Below are 11,008 nucleotides of genomic sequence, written 5' to 3'. Positions count from 1 at the left end.
GTGACCCTTTCAGCTGAAGCACTATCCATCATTGCCCTTGCCTCAAAAGCCACATAAACGCACAACACAATTTATTTTTATTCAGTTATAAATCTGCATCTGGTTCCAATGGTCTCTGTAACTTGAAGGTGACGAGGTTGTAAAGAGCTGTCTGGTTATGACAGATGTTTGAATAACCATTTATAGATCATTCCAGCTGACTGATCAGAGGGGTAAAACAATAGAGCAGCAGAATAGCCAAAAGCATATTGATTTTCAGCTCAGGTTTTCAGTGGCTCGTTGTTCATGCTAAGGTGTACCTTTTTTCCCTTCTGTTTCTTTCATTATTAAGACTTCAGGTTAGCAGTTGAGCACTATCATAAACACACAGTGGTAATGATGGCTTGCACCGCATGGTAGATCAAAGTGCAGACTTAATTTCAAAGCGGTTTCAAAGTGGTTAATAATGCAGAATGTGACGGATCACGGAAAAGAGCTCGTCTTGTTCCTGGTAATTACGAGAAGAAATGGGTGCTCTGAACCCAGGAGACAGAAATGTACTAAAATACCAACAATCATAATAATAATAATAATAACTGCTGTTAGTCGAATACATTATACCCTGTATAAAAAAACAAATACAATAAATGACATGCTTTCAATATGTGACAGTGGTGACGATGATGATGATGATATGTATTTAATCTCTAAACCTAAACTAGCTGCACTGTTGTAAGATTTGTGTGGGCTTGTAACTGTTGATAAGCACACGTTGGGGTAAGAGTACAGTGAAGAGTAATAGGCCAGCCTACTAGGATACAAGGCTGTTTATCAAGCGATTACAGTGTAATGCACATAACAAACTGACAGTCAGGAGAATGAATTGCTTTATAAAGATGTGCGGCAGTCTGCCTGCCCCGTGTGTATTTTATGTTTATATGTTGGTGTATATGTATTGGTGCACGGGATATAAAGTGATCTTATACAGCACAAGTGTTATGAAATGTATATCCCATGTACCAATACAAATACACCAACATTAACACACCACACGTAACACATAAACATAAAATACACACAGGGGCAGGCACACTGCCACACAGTGTTAATATGTATTTATTCTGTATGGGTCTTGATCTATTCACGGTAGCTTTATGACCAAGTAGCTTCATAAATTACATTGAGCATATGAGCTCCACGGATCTTTCGTTACAATCAGTAACAATGCTTGAGTAAGAAAACATTGTTTATGTTTATTGTTTATGTGAGACAGAAAAGGATCTCTTGCTTTTAACCTCTTGGTGGCATCCTGTGTGCTGTATTTACCTGTGTCTTCAATGTGATTCTCTTAAACAAAACTAGCAAGGGGTGTTTTTGTGAACCAAACCAAAGCATCCCCTAGGGAATATCAGATCAGATCAGCTTGAGTGGTTTGTAAATATGGATAAGTGAAAACGATGTGTATCATTGATATTGCAGAGTAGCCATGGCATAGCTGTATTGAGAGAATCACACAATACACGTGTATATACAGAACCATATACCTGAATGTCAAGTGTGGTTTGCATCATTTTATAAGCAACAAAGTGTCATTAAAATAGTTATATTTTACTGGACAATACCAGTAAGGAAACTCAACTAAGAAACACAAAGAATACCACAGCGTACAGTACAAAACATTAAGTGAATAACACAAAGTGTACTGTTTCTATGCAGAAGAAATTTTTAAAAGTCCTCACTATGTCATATGGCAAAAAAACTGACATGAAAGGGTTCTTTTTTCTTGTACAATACTTATGAGAGAATCCCAGAATGCAGTGGTGTAGCGAGCAGGAATCCAACATCTCAAAGAATTAGGTCTTTTCATCTGGAAATCAAAAAGTGACCTGCCCTCATTGGGCATCCACCTTAAGTCACAGGTCAAAGTGTACGGGTTTGATTTCACCTAATAAGTTCCCACAACACTGATAATAGTGCATGAAGTCATCATCAGCGATGGTCTGTGATATATTAGCAGTGGAAACAATAGTGGCTCAGGTGGATTTCCAAAGTCATACAATCTCCCCTCACGGGACAATTAATGATTATGAGACTGAGATAAAATAAGAGCCTACGACTAAAAATGAACTGAATCCAGTGCTGCGCTGGTGTTCATCTTTGTCTTGTGTAACAGTATCTCATCACCCAGGCGTGTGTACAGCCATGTTATGATGGCCTTTTCTATGTTTATCTGGCATCCCAATCCTATGTTTTACATCACGAAGATGCAAAAGGTCCTGAACTTGTCTTGAACTCTTTCCCTATTGGGAGTGATTATTCCAGGACACAAGATTTATTAGCCAGTTCCACGGAGAACAGTTTCCCAAGTCATTAAGAGCAAGCTTCCTATGTGATGATATATCCTCCGCCTATATAGTCTTATCTTGCCAGTCTGCATGGTATTTTGTCAGCTACCCTTAGTGTAGTGAGAGGATTTCAATGGGCAACAATAGATCCATAGTCTAAAGATCCATAAGCATCTTTATAGAGTGTGGACAAAGGTACAGTAAAGAATTGCAGTACATAAGTGTCTCTAATTACTGGGTATTTACATAGTAGTTACATAGTAAAACCACGGGTGTACTGACACATAATTACAATGTTATTATACATAGTTACAATGTACTGAAAATATAAATCTTTACACATAATATCTGTATGTATCTGTATCAGAAAAGGTTTAGTGTTAGGTTCAGAGTTAGGATTATGGTTACATCATGCAAAAATAATTACACGTTAAGTACATTGTAACTATGCATAATATCGTAATTATGTGTGAGTACACATTTATTTTGTAAGTAACTACTAGATAAATACACAGTAATTAGAGACACATGTAAAGTGTTCCCAGAATTGCTAAATAATGAAAATAAGTTCAAGACAACCTAGTTGCTATCTGGTAATTATGAAGGCTCATTTTGCACAGCTTCTAATGAGGGCTCTGACTTCTACTGTACTTTATAAATCAACAAGACTCAATTCAATTGCATCTTTATGTGCGCAAACGCTTTTTTTCCCCCACGTAAAATGGAGACATGTTAAAGCTGACTTCCAGACCTGGAAAAGCTCCCTTTGTCTGAAGCAGTACGTCCCCACTCTATTTAACCATGGCACATGTGGGGTAGAGATGATTCTGCACAGTCTGAAGAATAACAGGTACCATCATCTGCTGCTGTCTAATCATTTAGTAGAATCAGGGGAACTGATTCACAGCTTGGCTTTTTTAATTCCATCTTAAGCAGTGTGTAGCATCCATGATTGCCTCATTAGCACAGGGGAGTCCTTGGGTAGCCATCCTAACATTTCTGTTACAATGCTTTGCTTGGGGTCCTTCCTCAATAGCAGTGCAACCTGCAGCTGTCAAGCTGAATGCTACCAGACAGTATACAGTACATACATTCAGTGGTATTTTTATATATGTAGCAGTTTGGAATTACATTTTCTGCTTGGTTGTCAAAAGGATGAACTAGTTAACATATTCTAGCGGTCAGCATTTGCCATGACTATATTGCCAGAAAATCTTTTGAGAGGCAGTACTTCATCACTGCATCGCTGTGTAAAACAGGCACTTGGGAACAATATCGTAAAGAAAACAGTATTCATCACAGGTGTGTGTCTGATCTACAATTAGAAGTCCATTTAAATATTACTAACATACTATGTAGAACCTATTGGCCTCATAGTGATTTTTAGTGGTATTAAGTAGTAGCAGCAGCAGTATATTTAGGTTCCCCTGGTAGTGTGTGTTTTATATTATTATTTTGATGTGCTTGTGGACAAATGTGATACAGAAGGTGGCAGGCATACGCAGGAGGGAACATATTATATATCTTCAGATGACAACTTGCAACCCTATTGGCAGTACATGGTCATGGAACCAAAAATAGCTTGTGCTTTTTCTTATTGATCTCTGACATCAAAGCACCCCTGTAAGGGGAACGGTTTGTAAACACGAAGCAAAACAGAAAAGCAAAAAACATCGGCTTCATCCAGAAACCAAAGAGTCACATGACCCAAATATGGCAGCCATCTTTGTTCGTAAAGCTGGTGACATATTTGTAGTAGAAGTGGCAGTGGCACGTGTAAGCTCACCTCACTGAGGTGCTTAATAAAACAAATCGAGTCTGCAGCAATATCTCCACTCCAGGCACTATCTGTATAGCACTGCATCGTCCCTTCCCGAGCTCTGCAGTGTGCTCTTGATGGCTCATTGCTCTCCTGGCCTGCTAAAGAGGCAGGACAGGGAGATGACAGCTATTGCCGCTGCACGGTCCGTTCTACCTCAGCAAATTCCGGCTGATGGAAAGGTGTTTGCTACATCTTTCTGCTCCACTGTAAATGACCTCAAAAATAAACAGAGCTATACAAAAACTTCTTCAGATGTTGCTTCGACACACTGTATTTGAACCAATTGTATTTTGTGTAGTTTATGTGATCACAGAAGAAATCCAGTTACCATAGAGAGATTAGGATGCTTTATTCATACCATTTTGTGTAGCCAAAGATAACTCAAAAGAATTATCAAGGACCCTTACAAAACACATATGTTATCTATCAACAGCTCCAAGTAATGTTTGACTGTAGAAATCAGCCAGGATGGAAACACTCCAACTTGCTGCATTGCTTTAATGCTGAAACAGGTTTTCATGTTTCATGTGAATATGTGTAGGCAGATCTAAGACAGTAACCTTGGCCACTCGCCTCATATAAACTATTCATCCCAAGAGATACAATACAAACACGAATGCTCTGGCCCTTAGTTAAGCATGTCTGCCATGTACTGAACACAATTACTGCTAACCTGCTCTGGGATTATGAGCACGGAAAACCAAGCCATGCCAGGCATTCGTTTAATAGAACTGGGGCTTAATTGTAAAACGACCAGTGGGCATCTCTATTATGAAGATTGGCTTGTGAATTTAAGGAAGCTATTAACCAAAATATACAAGATTCACAACGTGTGTCTGCATGGGTCCCTCCTGTATTGTTCAATGCATTTTTAATAATACTGCTGTTTCACGACCGTTTAGTAAAAATGACAAGGGGATCGAACTAAAGTCCCTAGCCGCCCTCCATGCATTCTCATCAACTCAGTAACCTGCTCTCTCATACTCACAAGACACTGTGTTGAGTGGTTAGTGGCTCAGACTGGCTTCAGTGATCAGACAGAGCTCATTTTAAGATTACAAATGGTAAAATGGTGTGAATTTTCATTTGTTTGGGTGGGGTGATGTAACTTAGCACTGGGAATAAATGCTTTGTGAATATATACCTTTAAAATGTAAACACAAAGTGTGTAGGGGATCATGTGTAATGTAATATTACATCTTACCTCATTATATATATATAAAACAATAATGAGGCAAGAAGGTTTCGTCTAAGTATACACAGAAGTATATACAGTAAATTGCTTGTGCTGGTTTGAAAACTAAGCCTCATGTTTGAGAAGTTCCTCTGTAGTCTTGAGTCCAGTGAGGCATTAATAACATCACATTGCAAAACGTTTGACCTTTTCACATGAGCAATTTGTTCAACCTCTTATTACATATTAACATAAAGCATATCACAGCAAACGATATAAAAAGCGATTACTGGATAGTGTTGAATTCAGAAGGAGCTGGAAGTGTGCAGTTTTATGACTGGCTACTAAAACGAGTGCAATATTATTCTGCGTGTTTTTGCACTGAAGTTGTGAAACTGAATGAAAGAGTTTACTGTTAAATGCAAGTGATTTAGACTGCTTCATCAAAGGATCCATTCCCGTTCAGGTTTGGTTGTGATGCATCCTTATGACAGGACGTGATTTTTTTACTATTCCATGCACTCGGGCATAAGATGACTAATCAATACTTCAGCTGTACTTAACTCAGTGGTTTGTCTCAATGTATTACATTATTAAAGCATGAAAAGCTTACTCTAAACGTGAACCTTTTTAGATTTGTGTTTCTTCTTTGCTTGATGTAATCCCATTATACAAGGCGGTCAATTTGCTAATGTGCAAAAAGGGTTTTAGTAAAACCTATGTGAAAAACACCTGCAGTAAATTGGTACTAACAGCACCAGTGTCGAGTTAGAACGCGAGTTTAGCTGCATCGTAACTCCATTATACTGCCATTTGAGGGAACTGTAGCTGCAATAAAACTCATTCAACAGCTCAGTATATACCTACTTTCTGCTGCTGTTACCAGTTACTTTCACTAGACTAGACTAGTTTAACTAGAGGCGACAGATCAAACAGAGACAATATTATTCTTATTTGTAAAAAAAAATATTAGCCAAAAATACATGGATCATTTGTTTTTTTTTTAATGTTTAAATTTTGTTCCCCTTTTCTATCCCACCTGCAAGAGCAGCTTTTGTTTTAGTGCAGTAAGATGTTTAAGACAAACATCCTATTTAGAAGTTTCCCTGCTGTATTTTCAACATAGGTAAGTTAGTTTAGTTTTAAACAAAATATTGTAAAAGCCATTTATTTAAATTAGTTTTCCACAGTATGTACTTCAAGTAACTATACAGATTGTAGTACAGCTAGGTGTTTTTCACTGTTATTTAACTGTATGAATGATGGGTCAACCTTTGGGAATGTCACGATTATAAAGAAATAACTATTTTGACACCCCTTGTCCATTAGAAATGACAAATGGAAGAAAGCTATGGAATTTAAATGCTTTTAACATTCCATTATTAAAATGTCAGTGATGCTTCAGTAAAAATAGTCCCACAGGAAAGATAATAATGCAATTTTTCCCCTCCAGATTATCTACAATGATGTTCTGCTAGGCTGTACATTACATTCTCCATTAGCATTCCTACCTGCTCACTGCCTCTCTGCCACTCTCTGAACTCAACACGATCTGTGAGACAGTTGTAATTACGTGCCGGTTTCTATCAAAGATTTAGCATGCAAAGGTTTGTTTTTTTTTATGGTCAAATATAGACACACTAAATTATTCTGACAGAGGCAGTGGAGTAAATTTGATTTTCAAAACGACAACAGATATTTTGTCAGCTGTTCAGGGAATTTTCAGAAATCATCACAGAGCACCCAGTCTATCTGAAGGTGGCACTGGAATCAATAGATTTATGGATTTTAATTATGCATCGAATGGGAACCCCATGATTTAATTTTTATCCACAGCACACAAATCAAAATTCTCTTGGCAACTGATCTGAGTACAAGCTACTGATTGATCAACAGTAACGATGTAAGCAATACCACTCAATATGGTCTCTCTGTGTGTGTGTTTGTGTGTGTAGTACTTTACCTCAGTTGTCCAAGGCAAAGTTGAGTAATGTGTATGTAGGTTACACCTCGTTATACAACTTAACTACAACAGCAACCCCCCTATGACGCATGCTTCCCCACAACTACTGTAGCTTATGTTTCTGCATGGTGGCCTCATTGTGGGCCCTTACCTCTGTGTTATGGTTATTTTTAATTAAAAGTGGATACCCTGGATGATTGATTCACTGGTATCCTAGGTATCTACAGCTGATTACGCTTGAAGTAGCAGGAGCCGGACAAAGAGAAGCTGGTTTGTGTTTGCAGTTCAAACTCAGCAGACTGTTGGCAGATCTTTAGCAAGGATCCTCTGTCTGCAAACTCAAAAGATAATGAACTCTAATATGAGTGTAAGATGAACTAAGCAAATGGGAAGATAGTCATGATTATATGAAAGATGGGGCAGCCTCTGCCTCTCTGTTCCAAGCCTTCGAGAATGCAATGCACATAACAATAGGTGCCAGTAATGGTGCAGGTACCACCTACCTACATTACAACAGTTGGCAACTGCAGGATAAAAGCCAAGAGGCGTATCCAAGCTGGGGAAGCATAACCTGCTGCAATAGCAGTAAATATGTATTAATGGTTGTAATGGTTCTAGTAATGCCAGAAAGATTAGTCACTGCAACACTGCAATTAAAGAATTGATGAGGTTCACCTGGCAGGGACTACTGAAGACAACTAACTGTATCCCAGGATTTTCATATTGACTCTCTCCGGGGAGAAAACATGAGTTGTAAAATGGTATTTATAAAAAAAACAAATATATAATTTAGGATGACTTCTTATTCTCATCGTTGCTCCTGCTGTTTAAGCTATTAAGAAAAGGTTCAAAGAAAATTATTTTTAGACACCCTTAGCTCTTCTATTGATCCATCCTAACTTTAAATTCAAAATTTTAATGAATGCTTCACCGTTCCCAAAGTGGCTCACTCGAGTATATTATACACTGTATTAAAAAAGCTGTACAGTAGCTGTCATGAAATAAATATATGTACTGTAGTACTGAATGTGTTGAAATCCCACATTAAACAAGGGTCTAATATATTTAACAGATTAAACCGGTTCCCAGCTAAAACAAATGATCTTCCTAAAGCAGGATAACCAAGTTAAATTAGTTAATTGTTTTTTATTGCACTAATTGTAGTTGTGCTCTTTTTAATCCTAGTTTAATTCATTGATTTGAAGTGTTCGATAATAGATATTAAATAATAATAAAACAACACCATTACAAAATAATATGCCAGGGAGTGAAAGAAACAGTTCACTAAGGTGTCCCACTAATACTCCCTTTTCTGGGATTTACCTGAGAGAGCACTGCTGTACAGAGTTAAACATATAATATACAGTACAACATTTTGCCTATTTGAGCCATCAATATATATATATACCCATTAAAATTAAGTGTTTTTTAAAGTGTGATTGAGTCTTTTCACAAAATACTTTTACTGATAAATTAAATTGCAACAGCCAAATTGTAATCAGCATTACAAAAAAAAATTAAAAAATAATAATAAACACTAATAATAAATCTGACCCATTTTATATTTCCCAAATACAATATCTACACAGATGGAGCCTTCATTTATAAATCATGTTTCGCTGCATCACACAAATGAATTCCCTCCAAAGGCTTAAAATAAAAAAAAGCATTATGGACATCATTTTAGGGGACAAAAGCTTTTACAGGCAAGACCTACAGTGCTTGTTCCTTTCTTTCACTGCAGCTCCTGCAAATAATACAACCCAGCGCACAGTGTGCTGCTTCATCCTTGTGAATCACCACTCCATGTGGCGCTGATCTTTAACGCATAAAAATAAAACCTTACACACCACACAGATATTTATTCACAGATCGTACAACAGGTTTTCAATAACAGGTTTCCAATTCTCTCGTTCGATCCAAGCTTTTATTTATGGCCACTAATTAGGCATGGCTATATTTTGTCCCTATCCTGATTAAGCCTGTATGCATATAGGTGGTAAGCTTCATGAAGAATGTGACCTGCTTCTGCTTTGATTAGGGTCTTCTACCCATTTGTACTTTTCCTTTAGCAAGATCTCCCCAAGGCGCACACTTCCTTTGCATTGGGAGCTGTGAGATGTGACATTTAATTCAACTTCAGCAAGACAGTTTATTTCAAGTACTACAATGGAATGTTCATATGCAGCCTCAAGGTAATTGTCTTCGCCTTTTAAGTCCCAAGTGATATAATCATAAAATTACCTTAAAAACACAGAAAGGCAATAAATCTATTGTGTTTCACACGAAGGGTCCCATCAGCTTGTCAGTGCTTATTCTTTCAAGGTCAGGATACACCTTTTGACAGGCAGTGGCATATTTTATCAGTCCACGGTAAACTAATAGATGCTAATATCCATCGTCGTCATCCACATCGCAGCCATAATCTGAGAACGAAACAAGCAGTTGATATACGGGTTGAATAAAACAGCAATTACGGCTTCATTCTGTTTCTTAAGAGCTGTCAGGAGCTGCCATTCTGGATTGCAACCTTGTCACGTCAACCGAGAGGCTGATGAAAGCGGTACATTCAAGAAGTCTCCTTTTCTTCACCCGTTATCAATCACTCGTGGCACTTCGCTACATTATGAATCAGTGTATTTCTTATTTGTTTCCAAAATACACAGTTTTTTAGTTTACAAAAAAAAGAGACACAGGTTTAATGACCAAATATGCAAGTGCAATACTGCACAGAACTAGTTGCTCCACAAGTGCAGCAGTCAGATGGTTGGAACTTCTATGCACAAGCTAAGTAGGAGCCATGCTCTTAAAAGGATGAGACTGGGTACATTAAAAACAACTGCAAGCCAGTCAGGCTTTCACAAAGGGGACTGTTCTGATTATACTCATCCAGTCCGACACCTACCGTTTCCTCCTATGAGCAGCATGGCACTAACGCAGGGCTCTTCCTCCTCCTCCTCTTCCTCCTCAGCATCATCCTCGTTGTTGTAGAAGACAGGGCCGCTTTCTACCACCACAGGCTTGGAGGAGTCTGAAGGTTCAGATGAAGTGGAGCCAAATCCCTGAAAGCATATCACGTTTGGTGTTGCTTAATTCACACAACCAGTGATTAAACAAAAAGATTAGAGAAACAAAAGATAAAAAGTAGAAACAGACTAATCTTTTTCCAAAAATGTCCTGACACTAATAATAGAATGACTTCCTAATTATCAGGAGTACTTCCAGACTGTCACAGCTGGACAAAGGAGAGAAGTGTGAATAATAAGTGATCATGAAGCACTGAAAAACAAGCTATCCAACTGTTTTTAAAAAGTAATGGTGTAGTGTATTACAGTTTTGCAAAAGTGCAATTAAAGCCACTTGGAAGAAGCATTTAGAAAATGTAAAGCCTGATGAAACAAGAGTAGCTGCACAGAAATGTACACTACCTAATATTCATATAATTTATACACAATGTCCCATAAGATATCATAGGCATAATTGTTAATATGCCTTGGCTCTCTAGTTTACGCAGGTGTGAAATTTCTTTAAACAAAGAGGTTCAAATTCACATCACTTTGATGTACAGTGCAGATGGTCAATGAGGTCTGGCTGTATGATTTAACAGAAAGCATTTGGTTTGGCTATCCACATGGGATATACAACCATTTTCTTTTGAATCAATATCTAAATATAATTAACAAGCAACTATTTATTTTAAAAGTTATTATGGAAGTCTCCATCTG

General features: G+C 37.7%; 1 protein-coding gene across 3 annotated transcripts in view; it reads right to left on the bottom strand.

Moving 5' to 3' along the window:
* Window positions 1-9,130: 9,130 nt before the first annotated feature.
* LOC121324710 (transcription factor IIIB 90 kDa subunit-like) overlaps window positions 9,131-11,008 on the bottom strand; it is a 77,744-nt gene continuing 75,866 nt past the window's right edge. For 2 of the 3 annotated variants that reach the window (XM_041266836.1, XM_041266838.1), the window contains exons 18-19: window positions 10,189-10,345; window positions 9,131-9,709 (exon numbers count right to left, since the gene is read on the bottom strand). In XM_041266836.1, the coding sequence (XP_041122770.1) occupies window positions 9,672-9,709; window positions 10,189-10,345 (195 nt within the window). In that variant the 3' untranslated portion in view covers window positions 9,131-9,671. Of the gene's footprint in view, window positions 9,710-10,188; window positions 10,346-11,008 lie in introns of those variants that run through there. The other variant, XR_005951261.1, reaches the window with a different exon arrangement.

This window comes from Polyodon spathula, chromosome 12, assembly GCF_017654505.1.
Source record: "Polyodon spathula isolate WHYD16114869_AA chromosome 12, ASM1765450v1, whole genome shotgun sequence".
NCBI lineage: Eukaryota > Metazoa > Chordata > Actinopteri > Acipenseriformes > Polyodontidae > Polyodon > Polyodon spathula.
The sequence above is the reverse complement of the archived record's forward strand: the minus strand, read 5'-3'. Positions and strand labels throughout refer to the sequence as shown.